At 43.4% G+C, this 23,143-nt stretch overlaps 1 protein-coding gene and 1 long non-coding RNA gene across 2 annotated transcripts in view; one reads left to right on the top strand and one right to left on the bottom strand.

The window, feature by feature from the left end:
* Positions 1–623: 623 nt before the first annotated feature.
* Positions 624–23,041, bottom strand: LOC144457037 (uncharacterized). Its single transcript, XR_013486341.1, has 2 exons — positions 22,814–23,041; positions 624–4,418 (listed from the first exon to the last, which is right to left on the bottom strand). It is a non-coding gene; the product is annotated as an uncharacterized LOC144457037 (long non-coding RNA).
* The window catches only part of ST3GAL1 (ST3 beta-galactoside alpha-2,3-sialyltransferase 1), a 30,905-nt gene continuing 12,173 nt past the window's right edge, over positions 4,412–23,143 (top strand). The window contains exons 1-3 of the mRNA XM_020997914.1: positions 4,412–5,095; positions 15,410–15,606; positions 17,626–17,805. Coding sequence (XP_020853573.1) covers positions 4,784–5,095; positions 15,410–15,606; positions 17,626–17,805 — 689 coding nt within the window. The 5' untranslated portion in view covers positions 4,412–4,783. The remainder of the gene's footprint in view (positions 5,096–15,409; positions 15,607–17,625; positions 17,806–23,143) is intronic.

Genomic DNA, 23,143 nt, shown 5'->3' with positions numbered 1-23,143 from the left:
TCACTGATTGTTTGAGCTGAAAGGACCTGCCTCCTCGTATTATAGGTAAGAGAAGTGACTTGAGCGATGTCCCACAAAGTGAACCCATCACAGAACTAGACCTAGACACCGAGACTGTCTGACTGGCCCCTGCCTTTGCTGGACTTGGGCAGGAGTGGGGGTGGGGGAGGAGGAGGGAGAAGGAAGACAGCGTTGTTTTCACAATCACGCTTCTCAGAGACGTGTTACATTCCTGAGAGCGCATCTCTGTCTCCATCCCCCAGCTCTTCAGATTCAGCAACACTTTGGGCAGCTGCCTCTTGTGTTGATATACAAGAAATTTCCATGGATTTTTGAAGTCTCAGGGCCAGATCTTTTAGAAACCCTAAGCAAGAATGTCTCTGCTCACATTGCATTCACTTTGGTGTTCAGGCTCAATTAGTTTAAATCACTGCTTTGCTGAATTGTTCCTCCCTCCCCCTTCCCTTTCCTTCCTAATCCTTCTCTTTTCCCATCCTTCACCTCCCCTTCTTAATCTCATTTTTCAGCATCTGTAATTTTGGCTGAACATTCTTTAGGCCAGTGACAAGTGATAGGGGGCCTCACCTGTGGGGAGTGGTCGGAATTTAAAAGTGCGCCCCAAAGAAAGATCATTCTTATTTTATTTGTAGGGACTATGCTTTAGCAGTCGTTCCCACACTCACCCCTCACCTCCCAAACACTTCTGTAGCTGCTTCTAGATCTTATGTAAGAACTGATTAAAACCAGCCCAGAACCAAACATTTGGGCAGGGCAAAGTGGATCAAGCACTCGGGCTGATCATTGACTTATTGACCAAAATGCACAGGATTGGAAATGAAGGGATTACATCCAGACTGTGTCATCGACTGTTCCCATTTGTCCTCCTAACAGACCGGAGCATGACCTTCCAGAGGATATCCTGTGCCCTCCCACCGCCTCCCGCCTTCCTGTGGCTCTAACATATTCTGTTGCCAGTCTTTCATTTCATAAAAGGTTCAGGCTGGAAGGGATTGTAGAGATCATTTAGTTCAGTCCCACACTATCCACGAAGGGTAAACATTCCCACTTATCATTTATGGAGACTATTGTATGCTGGATCATTTCCAGCCCTTACTCTCTCATTTAAAGACGGCCTGAACATTTACTTAACAAAAACCCTTATTAAGGGTGTGCTTGATTGTGAGGCAATATGGTATAGCTGGACCTGGAGTGAGAAGACACCCTGATCCTCCACTAAACAGCTTTGTGACCATGGACAAGTCTCATCGCCTCCCTGAGCCTTGCTTTCCCCATCTATAAAATGGGCATGGAGGGTGGGATAGAAATACTTTAAAATGCTGAAATGCCATATAAATGTGATATTGTTATTAGTCTAGGTATTAGAGTGAGAAACAAAGATAGAAAGGCCCTCAAGGAACTTATAGGTGGTGTGAAGGGAATTACATAGTTGCACAAATAGGTATAATGAAAATTTGAGTAAGAGTTTGCAGGACGATATCGAGCGTCATGAGTTCAGAAGAAAGGGGGAAAACCAAATCTTGACAAACATTAGATAGCGTGACAGAGGGTTTGAGTTCTGTTGTCACTGAGATGCAGGAGGCTGATACGGAAGCTCTCAGTTGAGGAAGTGGTCTGCGTGTTTCCAGATCTGAGTAAGGCAAGTAGAGACAGGGAGGGGCAGGAGAGCAAGATGGGACAGGACCCTTCTCAGCATAAAAACAGAGGACCAGAGCAGTGACTTAAAGTGAACATTTCAGGAAAACCAACATGATGCTTCCGTGACGAGGTCCTGCCACATGCAAGTTGCTTCCGGTGGGGTGAGGCCCCAGCTGTCACATCATTTTCAACATTTTCTCTGCTCCCCTCCTCCCACTCTCCGTTGCAAGGAGGAAGGTTTGCAGCACCAGATGCAGAGGATGAAGGGACTTCCAGGTCTCAAATCACCAACACTGGGGTTGAATCCAAGTCCTGCTGAGACTAACCAGAATGACTTGGGATGGAGAGGGGTGAAGGGAGCGGAATTAACGGACATCTTCAAGGGTTAGCCCGGAAACGTTGGCTTTAACCTTTGTTCGTGAAGCTGCTTCCCTTTTCAGTCCCTTTCTCCTGCTTTGATAAGGATAGCAAGTCCCTTCTTGCCCCAAACCTATGATTCTACGATTAAATACTACAAGAGAAGATCAAAATACATTTTATGGGAGCTTCTGAGGGAAGAGGTCACAGCTGGTGGATGAGTGAGGACCTTAATGGGGCCACAAGTGTGAGTATTAGTTCTCCTTTTCTGGTCCTAGAGATGTAAATGAAGAAGATGTATGTAAATGGGTCCTTGGGCTGGATTGTTCCTTCCCCAGGCATTCCTTTTTTGATAACCTCTTGTTTCCTTGAGCTGTGCCTCAGTCTTCCAAACAAACACAAAGAAACGACAACCACCTCAAATTTTAATTATGTTCTGATTAATCAAGGAGTCACCATGCCTTGTAGTATACTGCTTTTGCATGCTGTTTAGTAAAAGATGGAGAGTTTGTCTAGCAGACAGTGAATCATAGTTGGTACATGTCAGGTTGGGGAAGGAACCAACTTTAAATTGTTCCTGAAATGGGGGTACATTCTGCCCAAACAAGTGTGGATGGAACTGCCTTCCAAGAGCCTCCGTATGCTGTCCTAACTTCTTTCCCACTCACCATCATTTAGATCAAGGAGGCTCTTTATCTAAAAGACTGCCATTGTGGCCACCATCTTATGAAGAGGCCAGCGTGTCTTTAAACATGGGGTCAGTTTGGGTGCACTGGAAAGACCCATGTGTTCAGTGCTAGAAGATCTGAGTTCTAGTACTGCCGCTGGCCTCTCCAAGCCTCTGTTTTCTTCACCTCTAAAATGGAATAAGAATGTATTCCTTGGGCTTGCTGTAAGGAGAACTTTTTGTCTGAAAGCGTGACTGGGTATAATCACTGCTTTGGATGTCCTTAGTATCTTTGGTGCTTATCAATACTGATGAGTATGGTGTCCATAACATGGCACTATAAGGTTTGCAGAGCGCTTTAATATGTTATCTCATCAAATCTCAACAGCCCTGGTAGTTAAGTGTGATTATTATCCCCATTTTAGAGATGAGGAGACTCAAGACTGGGCAGTATTAAGTAACTTGCCCAGGATCACACAACTAATCAGTATCGGAATCAGGATTCCAATTTAGGTCTAACTGATTCCAACTGTAATAGAGTTCTTTGTCCTCTGCCACCTAGCTGCTCGATATCCTCATGTGTAAAATGGGACTGATAATAAGCCTCTACCTCACAGAGTTCTTAGGAGGATTAAATAAGATAATGTAACATAAAGTGTTTTGCAAACTGTAACGTCCTGTATAAATGTGAGCTGTTATCCCTATTGAGATCAGTCGGGGGTTTGGAGCAACCCCATCCAAGAGTGTCTTCTCTAATAAAAACAGTTAATTACTTGGTAACAGTTTGGACCACTGGGGCAACTGCCCCTTTAGCCATTCTGTGGAAGGGGGAGGAGCAGGGGAAAGAGCCCTGGCCCTGGAGCATAGGGACCTAAGTTCAGAGCCTGGCTTCAAATGCACTTAGGCAGATGACTGTGTATTTAGCTGTAGGCAGTGTAATTTGATGTAAAAACCATGGCATTGGGGGTCAAAAAATCATAGATCTGGACCTGAAAGGAGCCTCAGATGCTGTTCTAGCACAGTCTTTCACAGATGAGGGAGCCGAGGCCCGTGATTGGCATTTGATTCCCAGCCTTGCCACTTACTGTGCGACTCTAGACACATCATTGAACTTTAGTCGATTTTAGTTTCCTCATCTGCAGATGAGTGGGCTGGGCTAGATGGTCTCGGAGGTCCCCTCCAGTTCCGAATTTATGCCTGTCAGGGCCTTTCCAGCCCTGTATCTATGATCTACTCTGCAAATCATTTTCTTCCTCTGAACCTCAGTTTCGTTATTTATAAAAAAAATGTAGATAACAACGTGGTCCCACCTTTGTTAACCCTGAAGCTTGGGCCCGTTGTTGACCCCGCTTTTGCTTGAAAGCCTCTACCTAGCAGTTTTAAATTGTTTGTTTGTTTGTTTTTTAATCAGAAGTTGGGGAGGAGGAGAGAGGAAGAGAGACAGAGAGAGGAAAGCTAGGGATGTAAAAGCAAGTGGGTGATTTTTTTTTTCAAGTACTCAACACAGTTTCGTTCTGTTTTCTTCTTTCGTGCAGATGACAGCCAGGTCCCTGTGATTCAAGCGTCCTGGCCCTTTCACCTGCTCCTTTGATTGGCACTCAGGATTCAATCGCAGGGAGGACAAACTTTTCGGAGGTGTGAGGGAAAAGAATCTTTCATCTTGCTGCGGGTCCCTTCATTGATATTCTCTGCCGGAAGGCTAGCCAGACTCTGACACAGATATTAATTGCCTCTCAATCTGTTTGAACAGGGAAAGGAAATTACTGTTATTTGTTTTGATTAAAGCCTGGAAGAGAGAAATCAGTCGCTGTTTAGGAGGACTGAAGAAACAGAACCAGGATTATTTTATTTTAAACACTAAATGATAAGATAAATAGAACAGAGACTCCCCACATGATACAGTTTCTGTCTCCAGAAGATTACAGAAATTTCAGGAGACAATGGAAGACTTCTTCTCAAAGAGATGAATTTGGGGTTGGCCTTACATCTGCAGTAGGGATAGCCTCTTTTCCTCTGACCAGATAAGGCCTTGTCCCAATTTTTCAGTCTCTGGGAACCTCTTCATCTATTCCTGCCTACTAAGACTCCCCCCAGGGGAAAAAGATGGCAATGATCAGGAAGAAAGGCCTGAAAGTGTTTACCTTCATCCTCCTTCTGGTTTTTCTCACATCCTTCTTCTTGAACTATGCTCACACCACAACTGCCTACACCTGGTTCCCCAAGCAGATGGTGATGCATTTCTCAGAGCATCTCAAAAGACTCATGAAGTACCCTGAAAGACCCTGTGGTTGCTCCCAGTGCATCTCAGAGACTGGGTTGGCACCCTGGTTCGATGAGAGATTTAATCATACAATGCAGCCATTGCTGAATGCCCAGAATGCTTTCTTGGAGAATGACACCTATAGATGGTGGATGGTAAGTAGTTGGGAGCAGAACGTGGGTGCCTGAACCTACAGAGTCCATCAATGAGTGTTAAATGTGTGCTGATGGTGTGCCCAGTGGCGCTGGTTGAACAGTGTGGGAGGGGATGTGGGAGAGAAGGCCAGGGATGTGGTGGTCCATCTGTCGGATGGGTAAATTTGCAGGGTGAGCATTTACAACTCAGCAATTGGCAGGCTACAGATTAGGGATCGGTGTATTGTTTTGTTGATCGACCAAGACTTAAGGAAGAAAGTGTTAATAGTTTATATTAAACTTAAAAGCCTATCCTGGGCAAATTTCCTTTTCAGAGAGTCAGTTGCTAACCTTTACCAGCCAGCCCCTGGAAAAGACATATAGGGAACAGTCCCTGCCTTCAAGAAGCTTATGTTCCAGGGGACATAGAACAGCTGCAGCCAATATAAAGTATGCAGTGATATGGTTCAGAGAAGCTAGTGTAGGGGCTGTTATGCAAAGATGAACGAGGTCAGGTGAATTCTACAAATTTTGCACATCCTGTGATCTCTCAGTGCTTCCTTTTCTCCTTGATAAGATAGACACAACAGTAGGAGCAGTAATAATAATAATAATAATGATAATAATAATGATAATAGTTAGCATTTATATAGCACTTACTGTGTGCCAGGCACTGCGCTAGTGCTCTACAAGTATTATCTCAATTGATCCTCACAACATCCCCTGGGAGGTAGGTGCTGTTACCCCTATTTTATAGATGGGGAAATAGAGACAAACAGAGGTTAAGTGACTTGTCCCGGCTCACACAACCAGTAGGTGGATGAGGCTAGATTTGAACTCAGATCATAGCCTAAATATAGATGTCATTTGAAAACCAGCCTGGCTAAATTTGGAGAGTCTCATCACAAAATTGGCTGGAGGGAGACACATTTCTTTTTAGGCACAGCTAGTTTTGAAAGGCATAAAGGGAGTAGGGAGTATGTGATCATATTAGTATCATCATGGATACTCTAAATTAGTAACCTTCATCACAGGTGCCTTATCCAGGGTCACACAGCCAGTAAATAGTGAGACTGGGTATGCAGAAAGAGAGAGAGAGAGAGAAGACAGCAGGTATGTAGGTAGATAGATAGATAGATAGACAGATGGAGAGCTGGAGAAATAGATGGATAGATAGATGATAAAATGGATAGGTGATAGCTGGAAAGATGGATAAGCAGACGGATAGATAGAAAGACGGATAAATATTTGGATAAAAAGATTGATAAATAGATGGATAGACAAATGAATGGAAAAATGGATAGATAGTTGATATGAATAGATGATAGATATAAAGAATTTCTTAAGTACTTTTTATGTACGAGGCATTGTGCTAAGTGCTGGGAATATAGACACAAGCACTTGGCTTCGTTCTCTCCTAGCATACTTTCCTACTGCAGTGGCCTGACACTACTTCACTTTTCTCCCTCCTCTTGGCTTTGCCTCCCTTTCCATTATCTCTCTCCCATTTGATCCCAGTCCAACCACAAACCTCTGCCCCAGAGCCCCCATGGGAATCTCTTCTTTCTCGAACTCCCCTCACATTCCAAGATAAGCATCTGACATTGCCAGTCCCCACTCCCTTCCCACACACATGCCCCTTACAGAAAGCAGCCAAGTCTATAGATAAGCTGTCCATGAGTCCCATGCGGGTATTGTGAAAGGGGTAGGGAAGGCTCATCACCCATAGCGTTGAGCTCGTTATTCATGCTCAGAATCACTGAGTACAATGACAGTTCAAAAGATGGAGACCTTACTCAGCCATTTCTTACACTTTATGCTTTCCCAAATCTGCTTTCACATGTACTGTCTCATTTGGTCCTCCAGATAATCCAGAAGGTTGATCAGGAAAGTAGTTGTTTCTACTTAATTACAGCTGAAGAAACTGAGGTAGAGAGGGTTTGAGCCAGGACTGAGGTCACCATGGTAGCACAGGTGTGATTAGAGCTTCTGTGTCCTCATCCCTACCTTTGTATTTGTTTTTGTGAATAACAGTTGTCTGCATTTGTATTCTGGTCCCCCTGCCTCAAGTCTCCCCTACTTCAGTGCATCCTCCATTCAGCTGCCAAAGTGCTGTAAAGCTTGGGTCTGAAGGTGTTATCTCCTCTGCTCACTGAGCTCTAGCGGCTACGTGTTACAGTACTGCAGGATCAGATAAAAGCCCTTGTTTGGCATTGAAATATCTTGATAAGCAGGCCACTTTTAGCCATTCCAGTCTTCTCCCAATCTGTGACCCAGCTACACTGCCCTGCTGGCTCTTCCTTGTTCACATCGCTCTGTCACTCATGTCCGTGCCTTTGTCCAGGCTCTTCTCCTTTCCTGGAATGCTCTCCTTCCTCACCTACACCTCCTGCTTTCTCTTACTTAACATAGCTCAAATCACATTCTATACTGGAGGCCTTTCCCAGCGGCCCCCACCTCCTACAGCTACCTTTCATCTTTTCTGAGTATATCCTTTTAAAAAATAATTTATTTTTAACATTCATTTTTTGGAAAATTTTAATTAAAATTTTAATTAAAAATTCTCTTCCTCCTTCCTGTCCCTCCACCACCTACTGAGAGGGCAAACAATATGATATCAATTATAAACATGAAATTGTGCAAAACATTTCCGTATTAGCTATGTGTCAGAAAAATAAATAAAAAGCAGGAAACAAAGGAAGTGGAAAAATATGCTTCAATCTGCACTGTACTCTTGAGTATATTTTGATTCTACCCAATTATTTGTAATGTTATATCCTTCTCTAGAATGTGAGCTCCTTAAGGGCAGGGACTATTTTTGCGTTTCTTTTTACTCCTAGATCTTGGCATGGTACCCAGCACATTGCAAGCATTTAATAAATCTTCTTGACTGATTGATTGTCCATCTACTGGACCAAAAGCTCCCTGAGGGCAGAGATTGCCTAACTTTGTATCTCCCTGGATCCCAGCATAATATTCTGCCTACTTCTTGTTGTTCAGTCATTTTTCAGTAATTTCTTGCTCTCTGTGACCCCATTTGGGGTTTTCTTGACAAAAATATTGGAGACATTTGTCATTTCTTTCTCCAGCTCATTTGACAGATGAGGAAACTGAGGCAAACAGGATGAAGTGACTTGCCCAGGGTCACACAGCTAGGAACTATCTGAGGCCATATTTGAACTCAGGTCTTTCTGACTCTAGGCTCCATGGTCTATCTGCTGTGCCACCTAGCTGCCCAGATGCTTAATACCTGCATATTAATCACACTATCTCAGAGATGATCTAGTCCAACCTGCCAACCTTTATATGAATCCCTTCTGCATTGGCTCCAATCCAGTGTTTACTCAGTTCCTCCTTAAATATGTTTATGGATAAGTGACTCACTGTACTGTGAGAAAGTCTGTTCTGTCTTTGGATAATTCCAACAGTTAGGAAGTTCATCCTTGTGTTGAGCCAGACTTGACTTCCTGTGACCTTAACCTTCTCTCCTAATTCTTCCCTCTGAAGCCACACAAAATTAATTATAATCCCATTTCCACATGAAGATCTTTTAACTATTTCTGTATAATGATTTGCCTCTGTCCTCACCCAAGTTTATTTTTCTCAAGGTTAAAAAAAAAAGATCACAGAATTAAAACTGGAAGAGGCCTTAAAAGCCATTTAGTCCAACTCTTGATTCTACAGATGAGGAAACTGAAGCCCCAGAGAGGTTAAATAAATTGCCCCAAATCACTTATGTAGGTTAGAGCAGCATGGTATAGGGCCCTGGACTTGTAAGCAGGAAGACTTGGATTCAAATCCTGCCTCAGACACTCAATAGCTATGTGGCCCTGCACCAATCAGTTTCTTCACCTGTAAAAATGAATGGTTGGACTGGATAACTTCTAAGGTCCTCACTAAATTATACTATGATAGGTGATAGAATTCAAATTTGAATTCAGATTCCCTGGCTCCCACCCCAGTACTGTCTTCTATGTACATCAGAATCCCAAATTTCTTAAATTGAGAGAGAGAGAGAGAGAGAGAGAGAGAGAGAGAGAGATAGGTGGATGGATCAGATAGATGGATGGAGGGATGGATGGACAGATGGATGGAGAGATGGATGGAATGGTGGATAGACAGATAAATAATTTACTGAACACTTACTATGTGCCAGGAACTGTGCTAAGTGCTAGGAATACTACTATGGATAAGCAAGACAGCCCCTACCCTTAAGGAGTTTATATTCTAATTGGGGAAGACAATCCATAAAGAAGAGCTACAAAGCTGGATGAGGGGGTGATACACACCATGAGATGGTCTGGAGATGGCTGGAGAAGTGACAGGAAGGTGTGAATGTGTGATTCTAGTCAAGATAAGATGGCAGTCTCACTTCTCAGAGGAGTTCCCTCATTGCCTTCCTCTAGCCAGACTCCCATTTGTTAGTATCCTTCCTACAATATGGCCCCCAGAATTGAACAGAACTGAATTTTATTCAGATGTGGTCTGACCAGGGCAGAGTATAGTGAGACTATCACATCTGACCATCATCTGTCTTCTGATGCTACTCAAGATTACATCTGCCTTTTTGGTAGCCACAACTAACATCTGCCTTGTATTATGTTGAGTTTGCAGTCAGCTTATGGTTTCCAGGGTTTTGGAAGAGATCGCGAACCACTAAACCTGGATCAGGGAGGAGGATGACTGTACCCTCCCATCACAGACAGCACATTTCTAGTCCATAGTGCCCCTTGTTAGAGGCAGACTCCTGGACTAGAACAGTCCTGGGTGACAGAACAGATCTTCTCAATGTAAGGAAAAGAACTGAAATTTTCAGCTGTCCAAAAATGTCATGAGGTGCCTTGGGAAGGAGGGAGTTGCCTGACATGATATGAAGCAGCTGGATGGCCACTTAGAAGGATTCCATGAAGAGGATTCCTAATTAGGGCAAGAGTCAGGCTAGATGCCTCCTGAGCCCCATTCCAATTCCCTAAGTCTTTGATTCAGTGATTCTGTGGTGTTTCTGCTGTTCTCATGTTTCTCCTCTGTTCAAGTGTTCAGGGCATGATGCAAGAGCCAACTATATAGTCAGACATTTAGAAAACTGGCGAGGAAACAAGAAAGATGAGCTCACTTAATGATTTCCTGGTTCAAGCTGGGGGTTCACTTGAGAGTAATAGGAATAGTATTAGGTATGGACTCAGAACGCTGGCTCTGTCAGTTATGGCTATGTGTGCTTGAGCAAATAACCTAATCCCTCTGAGCCTCTGTTTCGTCATCTCCAAAATGAGTCAAATAATATTTACTCTGCCTACTTCCCAGAATTGTGGTGAGGCCGGATAAGGTCTAAAAGGTGTGAAAGTGTTTTATAACCTACCGAGTGCTGTGTCAACCTAAAGGGTTCCCATCTCCCCCCCTTCTTCAAGAGGTCTTTCTCATTCTTCCGCCCTACCAGCTTCTAGCACCTTCCCTCTGAGATTACCTTCCACTTACACTCAGTATGTACCCAGTACATATAGTTTACCCCAAACAAAGATCATGCTTTTGTCTTTCCTTATATCCCCAGCCCTTAGTACATTACCTGGTATTTTTTTGGTTCAGCTATTTTTCAGTTATGTCCAACTCCTCTTGACCCCATATGGGGTTTTCTTAGTTAAGATACGGGTGATTTGCCTTTTCCTTCTCCAGCTCATTTTACAGATGAGGAAACAGGATTAAGTGACTTGCCCTGAGTCACACAGCTAGTAAATGTCTGAGGCCTGATTTGAACTCAGGTCTCCCTGACTCCTGAGAGCCAGTAATCTATTCATTGTACCTCCTAGCTGCCCACCTGATAGATAGTAGGCATTTAAATGCCTGTTGACTCATTGACTGATTCAAGAGTGCTCTCTACCTCTACCATGACTATGGTAGTCTATTACCTGACATGGGGAGGGGAGAGCTGATAATTACAAAAAATAGCTAACTTTTAGATTACTTTAAAGTTTGCAAGATGCTTTAAAATATTAATTTAATGTTTAATTTAATCACTTAGTCCTCACAACAGCCCTGAGAGGTCAGTGCTATTATTACCCCAATTTTTGTTATCGTTCAGTTATTTCAGTCACGTCTGACTCTTTGTGACCCTATTTGGGGTTTTCTTGGCATTTCCTTCTCCAGCTCATTTTACAGATGAGGAAACTGAGGAAAAGTTAAATCACTTGTATAGGGTCACACAGCTAGTAAGTGTCTGAGGCCAGATTTGAACTCAAGAAAATTAGTCTTCGTGATTCCAGGCCTAGCACTTTATCCGGTGCACCACCTAACTGCTCTATCCCCAGTTTACAGTTAAGGAAACTAAGGTAGATAGAGGTCACACTGCTAGTAAGTGTTTGAAGCTAGATTTGAACTCAGGTCTTCCTGACCCCATAGTCCCTAATAGTCCCTACAGGGGCTTCTGTAGACATTCAGTCAGTCAATAAGTATTAAGCAATCACCGTGCGCCAGGCACTGTGTTAGGCACTGGGGATACAAGAACAAAAACCACTGGTTTTAGAAAGGTCTAATTTTCTAATGGGAGAAACAACATGCCAATAACTGTACATGTTTACAAGCTAGATGAATGGTGGATGGTAATTTCAGAGGAAAAGCACCATGATCAAACTGACTAATAACGAGCCATGTACCCACCCTCACCCACTGGAAGTTTCACCTGGGTGGGAGCCTGTCCTCATAGCATGAGTCTCTATAAAGAGGCTTCCCCACCCTAACCCATGACTGTCTCAGCCTTGTGGACCGTTGGCTTCCCTGGAAACTGAGTCATCCTGGCCAGTAGAAAGCCCCAATTTCAGATGCCCTCTGTCTCTTGTTAGCAGTAATTACACAGCCTCCCCCTGGGTGACACAACCTTCTAGTATGAAATGAAGGATAGGAGAGATTGTTTGCTTTGGGGGTTGCTACGAGAAGACTTTATAGTCTCTGGGAAGAAGCTAGGATTGGGGTTTGTTTTGCATCAGATAGCCTGGTTTCACACAACAGCCAACACTCAGGTGGGGGATTAGATCCCTGAATCCTTGTGGTCACTGGGCTCTCAGTGACTCAGCCAGACCCCTCCCCCATTCCCCTCCTCCACCAAAGGAAACATGTTAGAAGAGATTACCCTCCCGACAGGTGCATCCAGTCCGACTGAGGGCAGATACATCCTCAAAGGAAAATGTTATTACCGTTACCAAGGAAAACTGGGCTGCTTTGGAGCAAACTCTAACCTGTGAGGAGAACCACACCCTCCCAGAAGCACAGGACCATAGAACCTCGGAACTGGGAAGGTCCTCAGAATTCGTCTAGGCCAGCCTAAACAACAGTCCCTTCTGGAGCATCACTAAAAGTCACTTAAAAGTCTGCAGTGAGGGGGGGTCCTAAGACAGCCCACTCCCCTCCTGATCTGTTCTGCTTGTTGCAAATTTTGTTTTTTCCTTGGCTCCACCAGAAAGGCTTGCTCGTTGGCTGATATAGGAAACACTTGTGTGTGACCTTCAGCCTCTGATGGCCTAGAAAGAATTGAAAAACGTCCCAAGTCTTCTTTTGAGCTTTCATGTCCAGAACCTGCCTATGATATGGCTGCCATAGTATACCAATGAGTCAGTCAGTCCGCAAGTGTTCCTATATGCCAGGCACTGTGCTACGCCCTGGAGATGCAAAGAAAGGCAAAATCAGTCTCTCTCTCCAAGAAATTTTTTGTTTTTTAATTCTTATTGATAGCACTTGTTTTTTTACATTGCCTAAACTTCCCCCTTTTATCCCTCCCACTTCCCAGAGAGTCATCTCGTAGAACAAAGAAAATTTTAAGGGAGATAAAAGGAGAAAAAGAAGTAAAATCAGCAAACTTATCAATGCATCAAAAAAAAAAAAGAGCCCAAAACAAACCTTGCACCGTATGAAATGTGCCACATCCATTCTCCCCCAGCACCAAAGCACCCCTGTGCAGCTGAGTCAAGGGAAGTATCCTCACATATCTCTTTTTTGGGGTCAACTTTGTTCTTTGTAATTTTGCAACATCTGTTGTCCTTTTTGTTTACATTGTTATGACAGTCAAGAGTTCACATTCTAATGAAGGACACAAACATGAAAACACCTCTGGGTATATCAAGGGTAAATATAGAGTAGATGGAAGGGGAAGGGGAAGGGGAAGGCTCCAGCTAGCATCTGGGGGGACTGTGAAAGGTCTCCTTTTAGTTTAATATATTTTATTTTTTCCCCAGTTACATGTTAAAACTTTTTTTGTTGTTTTAACATTTGTTTTTAAGTTTTGAGTTTCTCCTTTAGTTTTAAAGAAGGTGTCTATGTCCTCCCTTCAGGTCAGTGATGCCTATGGATATGGGGACTCCAAAGATGCTGGTGTCCCATGTATTTGAAAATCATAGAAATATAGTCATCCGATTAAGTCTGGAAGAGACCTTAGAGATCATTTAGTCCAGCCTCCTCATTTTACAGATGGGGAAACTGAGGTCCATTGTGGAGAAATGATATGCCCATTTTCACCCATCAAGTTATTAGCAGGGCCAAGACCAAGAACCCTGGTCTCCTGCTGATCGAGTGATCATTCCATTACCGGACTATAGAGATTTTTAATTTCTCCCACTAAGGCAGCCCTATTCCACTTGAGTAGGAACCATGTTTTTTGTTTGTTTGTTTGTTTGTTTGTTTTTTTTACTTCTGTGGTGCCTTTCATAGAACTAGATACAGTTAGGAAACCCCATAGGTGCAATACAAGTGATATGAATTGACTTTTTTAAAAGCCGTTCTTGCTGACTCAACATCTCTCAAAAATGGTCTACCAAGTTTGGGAGGGGCTGTGATTTTTTTCTGTGGAAGGAGTACCCACTTCAGTGAAATCACAGGATCTAGGAAGGGTGAAATGCTTTTGCTGACTCAGAATTTGCAGCTGAAAATTTCCCCTTAATTATAGCTTACGACCTCACAAAGCAGATGATTCTATTTCAGGGGGTATCTCTAATTGTTAGGTAGCGACCCTTTTTGATGAGCTGAAATTTGCCTCCCTGGTAACTCCCTCTTACCTCTAGGACCAAATGTAAACCACTCTCTTCAGTACCTGAAGCTCTTCACAGCCTGGCCCTTTGTATTTTTGCAGTCCTTAAAAACATTGCTGCTCTCCACATACTCTGGCCTCCTTGCTGTTCCTCACACACAGTGGTTCAAATTCTATCCCATCTTGGCACTGCCAGTTCTCCATGCCAGGAATGCTCTCTCTCCTAATCTGCCTCAGAATCCCTGACCTCCTTTAAGCTCCAATTCCTGAAGGAGGCTTTTTCTGGCTTCCCTCAGTCACAGTCACAGTCACAGTCACAGTCACACTGCTCTAAGGCTGCTTCCATGTCTTCTGTAGTTATCTTGTATGTATCAATTTGTATATTTGTGATCTACCTTAATATAATATGTTTCCTGAGGGCAGGGGCTATTTTTTTTATTCTTCTTTGTATTCCTCGAGCTTCACACAGTTCATGGTACTTAAATGTTTGTTGATTGACTGACTCTCAGTCCAATCCAATTTAGTAAGCATTTGTTAAGCACCTGCTATGTACCACTGTGCCAAGTTCTGGGGATACAATTAATAAAAAGAAAAATAGTCCCTGCCCTCAGGAGCTTACAGTCTAATGGAAGGAGAGAACACACAACAGGAAAGCTGGCCAGGGTGGGGCGGGGGGGGGGGGGGGGAAGGGGAAGGGGGAAGGGGGTGAAGCCACAGGGGAGGAGGTAGAGACCAGGCACTGTCTGGCCAGGGGCATCTTTTCCATGGAGTTGAACCCAGGCATGGCAGCAGATACAAAGTGGAGGGGCTGAGAGCCAAATTCCCACTCTCTATAAAGAAAGCATTAGAAGCAGTTGGGTATTCCACCCTCCAGTCAGAGGGGAAAGGAGGCAGAGGGAAGTGGTGTCAGGGGAGATACGAAGTGATGAGTTCATCCTGGGAAGATCATCTTAGACCGTGAAATTGAAGCCAGGCAGAGCAGCAGACACAGAGTGGAGGGAGTCTCCGGATATCAGAGGCCATCAAGTCTAACCTGTACCTAAAAAGGTTATAGCTGACAAGGTGAAGTCACTCTTCTCTCACCTGGGTCTCCTGTTGTATGTAGCAGTTTTATTCAGTTATTTCTCACATGATGGTATAGCAGGGGCCTGCTGTGGAATTCAGATGTAGGGTTACAGTTCCCAAATGAGCCACTCAACAAAGATACATCTCTACCTTCTCCCCCAACCCCACTTGGTCATCATGACAGCCAGCAGCAGAGGAGCTTTCTTGCTGAGGATGCCTGTGGCATTTTTGCTGAATGTGTGTCTCCTCTGACCCTCTGCTCACAGAAACTCCAGAGGGAGAGGCTGCCCAGGAGACTAAATGACACCTTCAGGGAGCTGTTCCGCATTGTTCCTAGTGATGTTGACCCATTCCTGGAGAAAGGGCCTCTGGTCTGCAGGCGTTGTGCTGTCGTGGGCAACTCAGGAAACCTGAAGCAGTCCCAGTATGGGAGAGACATTGACAACCATGACTTTGTGCTGCGGTGAGTGAAGGGGCCCTCCTGGCCACCAATAGTCCCCCGGCTCCCAAGATGCTCTCCACTAGGTAGCATTGCCTTCTGGCCATCCCTAAGAGAGGTAGCTGCAGGTGGTTGTAAGAAGGTCACTGGGATGGAAATCAGGAGAATCAGATTCTAGTGCATGTTTGGTCTCTGATGAGCTGTATTATCTTAAGCAAATCATTTTAACTATCCACACTTCAATTCTTTCATCTACCAAATGTTAGCATATCTACTTCATAGGGATTATTGGGAGCATCAAATGATAATAATATTAATTGTGAGAGCAACAACTTATTTATATTGTACTTTAAGCTTTGAAAAAATTATGTATATTACCTCGTCAGACCCTAACAGCAACTGTGAGTGAGGTGCTATTATCCCCATTTTACAGATGAAGAAACTGAGGCTGAAAGGAATGAAGCCATTTGCCCAGGGTCACACTAGTAAGTATCTGGGGCTGGATTTGAACTTCGGTCTTTCTGACACCAGGTTCAGCAATCTAAGATCTTTGAAAAACTTAAAAGTGCTGCACAGATGATAGTATCAGACATTTATCTAACAGGCAGAGGAAGACACAAAGTTTCAGTAAGAAATATTCTGTAGCCACAGAGACTTTACATTCTAGTTGGTAGCTAGGGTTATAAGACCCCAATACAGTTTATTATATTCGTTCATTCATTTATTATACACCAGGCCTGCTATGAGAATATTCCTTGTCTTCAAGGACCTTAATTCTAATGTAGCTTCTATTCTATAATATTACATGGTAAGGACATTAGAAGGTCATATGAAGTGTTACATGACATCCAAGGGAATTAAGCCAATACAGTTTCAGAAATGTAGAGTGTTATTACTAAAATACATTCTATAGCCTTGCTTTTGTAACACTGTTCACTACATGCTGTAATTTGTATAAGGCTGATTCATCTTGGACCCCATCCAAGGGGTTTCAGTTACTAGGTTTTGAAAAGGATCTCATGATAATAGCACTCCTGCCTATAGAAAGCATAGTATAATGGGGGAGAAGGGGAAACCCCAATATAATGGAAGTCAGAAGACTTAAAATGAAGTTCCAACTCTTCCTTTTCCTATCTGTGTGACTCCAAGTAAGTCACTTAAACTTTCTGAGCCTCAGTTTCCTCATCTGAAAAATGAAGACAATAATAGTTGCACCATCTCATGTGGGTGTTGTGAGAATCAAATCAGATACTCTACTTAAAGTACTTTCTAAACTGTCAGGCTATAGAGATGTAAATTGTTGTTAATATAGCGTTTCTCAGCCCTCATTCTAGTGGCTTCCCTTTATTAATTATGTCCAGCTTATCTGGTTAGCATTGTTTATACATAGTTCTTTGCATGTTGTTGCCCGCATTGGGTTATAAGCTCCTTAAGAGCAGGAACTGTTTTTTGCCTCTTTTGTATCCCAAGCATCTAGCACAGTGCCTGGCACATAGTAGGCCCTTATTAAATGTGTATTGATTGATTGATTGACAGTATCATTATTACTTTTAAAACCAAGATGTTCTAGCATCCTAGATGACACAATATATTTAAGATGCAATGGTTCAGGTCAGCAAAGAGCTTTCGATGGGGTCCTAAGCAGTCCCTGAAGCCACATTCTCCCCTGTCCCCCTGAACCTCTAATCTCTTTTCAGCCCTGTGTTTTTGTACCTTCAGAACCGATTGCCACTTTAGGTCAGGTCAGATCACCATCCAGAGACTCGTATTCCACTCACCAACCTCCTTTGTGACTTGCCAAACTGTTGCTGAGACTGAGTTAAAAGTTGTTAAGTGAAAAAATCCCTCCTCAGATCACAGAATGTTACAGTTGGAAGAGCCCTTAAGCTCACTCATTGGACAGACGAAAAAACGGAAGCCCCGAGAGAAGTGACTTACCTAAAGTAACCCAGTGCATGAAGCAAAACAAAATCTGAGAAATAATGCCTGCTGACAGTTTGTTACCTCCTCTGTTCCCTCCCTATCTGCCCTTTCCATTTTCAGGATGAATCGGGCTCCCACAGCAGGCTTTGAAGCTGATGTTGGGAGGAAGACCACTCACCACTTGGTATACCCTGAGAGCTTCCGGGAGCTGGCAGAAAACGTCAGCATGATCCTGATTCCCTTCAAGACCATGGACTTGCAATGGGTGATCAGCGCTATGACCAAAGGCACCATCAACTTGTAAGTCAGCTTGAGGCAGCGGGGCATAATCTCCTCAATCAGAGCATGTGCTGTGGGCCTTTAGGACTGAGAGGCTCCTTCAAATATAGAAGGTTGGAGCAAAGAATATAGAATGTTGGGTCTGGAAGAGATCTCAGAATGTAGGATGCAGGGGTGGAAAGTTCCCTTGAACATTAAATGTTAGAGGGGGAAAGGACCATTAGAACATGGAACGTTAGGGCTTTGAGAAGGGACACCTGGAATTGTCACTTCTTGAAGGCAGAGCCTAGCACCACACACAGTGATTGGCACACAGTAGGTACTAAATAAATTCATGTTGAATAAAGGAACATAGACTATAGAATATCAAATAGGCAAGTCCAACCTTCTAACTTTATTGATATGGGAGCTGAACGTTGCTAAGTCTTATTGGCTTTTCCTGTTTCCCAGAAAGGAGAACAAATGAGTTATATCACAAGGGAATCTGGGACTTACAATGGGAAGCACCATCAACTTGTGAGTTAACTGGAGGCACTAAGTCATAATCTTCTTAATAAAAGCATGGGCCTTTGTACTGAAAAATATAGAAGGTTGGAGCAAAGAATGTAGAATGTGCGATCCAGAAGAGAAGGGTTTGAGAGGATAGCTAAGGCAATGAAAAGCTCAAAGGTGAATTCCTATCTTGGGGTTTGGGAGTCTTGAAATAAAAGAGAGGAAGTCCTTTCATTTGTGTGGCCTGCCATTATGGGAAAGGGGCTAATTACAGGAATTGGTATACAGCCAAAACCAGAGAGTATTCTTGGTAACCAAGCCATTTATGGGAACCAGTTCTTCCCCCTCTGAGAAAATGACCCTCCAAATCCCCAGGACAAACACAACAGGGAAAGTTGGACTTAGTAGTAAATTAAGGTCCAGCACCAAACAACCTTCCAGAAAGGCCTGAAATGTGTTAGAGGCAATTCAGCTTTGAGGACTCACTTGCCTTTTGATGTCCCAGGTAGTTCTTATGACTTGGGATAATCTAGGTTCAGTCCTATTAACTGGACAGACTTCGTCAAAGGCAGAAGTTAACTGCCCCAGAGCCCTGGAGAGTCACTTATCCAAAGTCACACGGCAAGGTTGTTCTTAATGACACCTCACTGGGGCTGCACTTCATCTGCTGAGAAAACTATGTGGAATTCTTCAGTAAATCAACAGGCAGTTATTGGGCACCTACTGCATACTAGATCTGGAATCAAGAGGTCTAGATCTGGTTTCCAGCTTCATAGATTACTAACTGTGTGACCCAGAATAAGTCACTTCACCTCATCTGTGGTTTGGAAGCTCTACCCTCCCCCTTTTAGCCCTTGCCTTCTTGCTCTGGAACCTTCCCCCCACAAGTTCCCAGCCCCTTCATACTATTCTTCCTGCCCAAAGAGAGCTGATAAATTGAGGTGGCACAGTGGATAGAGTGCTGGGCCTGGAATCAGAAAGACCTGAGTTCCAAATCTACCTCAGATACTTGCTAGCTGTGTGATCCCGGGCAGGTCACTTACCCTTTGCCTCAGTTATCTCTATTGTAAAATGAGGATAATAATAGCATCTTTCTCCCAGGTTTGTTGTAAGGATAAAATGAGATATTACCTGTAATGAATTTTGCAAACCTTAAAATGCTATATAAACGCCAGTTCTTGTTATTCCATAAAGTGGAGGTCTTGGGCAAATGATCTCTGAAGTTCACATCATTTCTAAATCTGACACTCCTTAATTACTACCTGTGACCTTGAACAAGTTCTAACATCTCTAGGCCTCTATTTTCTCATCTGTACAATGACAGGGTGAGACAAGGTAGCCTCTGAGGTCCCTCCTAGCCTATGATTCCAAATAGGAATAGAGACTGAACCTGAGATTTCATTGATATAGGAAACTCCCAAGTGAAGAAACTCCCCTGCCAATGCAGGTCACCACCATCTCTGCAACTTAAAATCTTAGAGAGATAGCTAGACCAGAGGTGGCAAACCCCTGGCCCCAAAGTCTACCGCACTCCCCAGTGTGGTCTGAACCAGATTAAAATGTAATTGGGAAATATTTACCAAAATAAAAATACAGGGAAACATTTTAAAACGAAGTCAGTATACTGCTCACAGGGATCCTTATTAACAGTCCCCCATTTATATTTTAATTTCTTGCCACTGTTCTAGACCATCAAGAGTCTAAGGGACCTGATCCAGATTACACAAATATGGGGCTTCAGCCCAGGTCCTCTTGTTTCAAGGCCACGTCTCTATCCAGGCTGCTTCTCTTCATTTCAAATACTAAGCATGCTATAGAAGATATACTAAGAGAGCTATAAACCAAGTGATCTACAAACCTTTAGACTTAAAAAATCATTTCCAAGCCAGGGGTTGAAGATGTGGAAGAGGGGGGGAATAAAGTTCATGGAGGAGGTGGCATTTGAATTGAATCTAGAGGAAGGGGTATTTGCAATTCTTCCAGCCCACCATGTTCTCTGTACCATGGAGGATCTACAGTCAGCATTTCTAAGTTTTCTTACTTTTCCCAACAATGGCAAAGGAAACAGCAAGTATTCCCCAATATTGAAAATACCTTCTCTGATCTATCTGGTTTGAAGAATGAGACCCATAAAAAGAATCACAGCCCTACCAGAAGCAGAGATTCTACTTGTCATCAGGTTACATCCATTGACATGGCCCTGACCTCCAGAGTTAAAGCTTACAGTGCCTACCTAGCTCTATCGATACAAATTCATTCAATTCAGCAAACATGGGTTAATTAATTACTTGCTGTCAAATGGGGAATGGCTGAACAAGTTGTGGTATATGAATGTGACGGAATACTGTTGTGCTATAAGAAATGATGAGCAGGCGGACTCCAGAAAAACCTGGAAAGACTTGTATGGACTGATGCTGAGTGAAGTGAACAGAACCAGGAGAACATTGTACACAGTAACAGCCACGTTGTGCAATGACTAACTTTGATAGACTTAGGCCTTCTCAGCAATGCAAGAATCTAAGAAATCTCCAAAGGTCTCATGTTGCAAAATGCTATCCACATCCAAAGAAAGAACTATGGAGTTTGAATGCAGATTGAAGCATATTATTTGCTTTTTTTTTCTTCTGTTTTGTTTTGTTTCCTCTTTCTGGTGGTTCCTCTTATTGGTTCTGATTCTTCCTTACAACATGACTAATGTGAAAATATGTTTAATAGGAATGTACATGTAAAGCCTGTAGCAGATTGCGTGCCATCTTGGGGAGGGAGGGGGAGAAAAAATTTAAACTCAAAAGCTTGTGGAAGTGATTGTTGATAAATCAAAATAAATTAATAAAATTTTTTTTTAAAAGACTGGAAAGGTAGGGAACAGGAGGAAGGGGGCAGGCTGTGACAGGCTTTGGCACCAAACAAAGGATTCTGTACTTGATCCTGGCAGAGCTGAAGCCAAGTGGTCTGAACAATCTAATGCTAAAGCTAGAGGAACCCTTCAAGGTCATTTATTCCGATCCCCTTGTTTCACCAATGAAGAAAGTGAGGTACAGAGAGAAACAACTTGTCCAGGGTCACTCAGTGTGTGAAGCAAAATTAAATCAGAGAAATAATTCCCAGTGACAGTTTGTGTTCACTCCCCTCTCCCTCCACCCCACCATGCAGTTTTGATGTCCAGTCGTTGGGACCTCCTCGAGCACTGGCCTCACCCTGAGCCCTGGACCTCGTCAGCCTGGCTCCTCCAAGCTCCGGCTGGCATCCCTCCATGGGCTTTACAAGGCCCTGCCTTTTATTTGATGTTAGTTGTCTCAGGGTCAACCCAGAGGGAGCTGAAGGAAGTAGAGAGAGGCAACAGCCTGGTACCAGTACACACAGGATTTGGAGTCAGATGTTTTAGATTCAAATTCCAACTTACAAGCTGGCTCACTGCATAACATATGTCACTTTCAGCTCTCTTTGACTGTCCTGTTAGTGACAGCTGGATGATTCAGCAGAGAAAAATAGTTTGAGGAACCAAAGATGTTTAGCAGGGAGAGGCATAATAGCAGTCTTCAAGTGTGTGAAGTACTATCATATGGAAAAAGGGATTTGATTTGGTTTGCTTGTTCTCAGAGGGCCCAATTTAGAGAGGCAGCATGCTGTAGTGGATAGGGTGCTGGGTCTAGAGTCAGGAAGCCTTGAATTAAAATCCTGCCTTAGATACTGACCAGCTGTGCAACTCTAGGCAAGACATTTAACTTCTCTCTGTTTCAGTTTCCTCATCTGTAAAATGGGGATAACAATAGCACCTGTCATCCAGGGTTGTTGTGAGAATCAGATGATGTAAAGGTAAAGCTCTTTGCAAACTTCAGTGTTATATAAATGCTAGCTATTGTTATCTGTGAATTGGGGATAATATTTTGCCCATCTCCCTCATAGAGTTATTGTGAAGAAAAAAATTGTAGACCTTGCAACACCGTATACGTATATTTATTTAAGAAGAAAAGATAGAGGTAATCTCCCAGAATTCTGGAGCTGGGAGGGAATTTTCATGATCATCTAGTCTAACCTCTTATTGCAAAGCAATGGTGCTTTGCACAGAGCCCTGGCTCAGGAGTCAGAGGACCTGGGTTCAAATCTCACCTGGGATGCTTCCCCCACGTGGGACCTTAAGCAAGTCTTTTAAACTCCCTGAGCTTCCATTTCCTCATCTACAAAATGAGAAGGTCTGACAAGATGATCTCTGAGGTCCCTTCCAGCTCTACAACTATCATCCAGTTAAATGGAGGCCTAGAGACAGGAAAGGTAAACACAGTGAGTGAGCAGCAGCATTGGTCTTAAAAGCCAAGGTGCCAGATGATTCTTTCCACCATACGACACAGCCTTGAACTTCGGGGACCACCAGGCTGAAGCTGCCCTCATAACAAGGTTCTCCCTGGGACGAATGCTGCACTCTCTTGATGGCCAAGGAAGCCGAAAGACACCGTGATCCTCTGCTGAGTTCTATTTTACAGCTTCCAGAAAGCCCTGAGATGCATTAGAGGCAATTTACCTTTCAGGATCCACTTACCTTTTGATGTCCATATGCTCAGTATTTGCGAAAGGAAGTTGCAAAACTGCTGTCTGCAATTAAAGTTCCAAGACACAGTTCTGTTAGCTTCAGAAGAGCTCTGCGGCTGGTAGTTTGTCTCTGGGGCTCCCACATCCCCTTCTGCACCCCACCCTTCCTCTCTTCAGTGGTCTATTATAGCTCATAGTCTCATGCTTCTCTAGATAGCAGGAAGCTTTGCAAAGTTATGGTAAGGCAGCACAGAAAGGGGATCTGTGTGATGTCCTTGTAAGAGCGCAGAGCTGACACCAAGGTTCTCATTCCTGTTTTTTTACTGCTGGCTTCCTCATC

This window comes from Phascolarctos cinereus, unplaced genomic scaffold (genome assembly GCF_003287225.1).
Source record: "Phascolarctos cinereus isolate Bilbo 61053 unplaced genomic scaffold, phaCin_HiC Scaffold_4;HRSCAF=312, whole genome shotgun sequence".
NCBI lineage: Eukaryota > Metazoa > Chordata > Mammalia > Diprotodontia > Phascolarctidae > Phascolarctos > Phascolarctos cinereus.
Note: the sequence above shows the minus strand (reverse complement) of the source record. Positions and strands in the feature narration are given on the sequence as shown.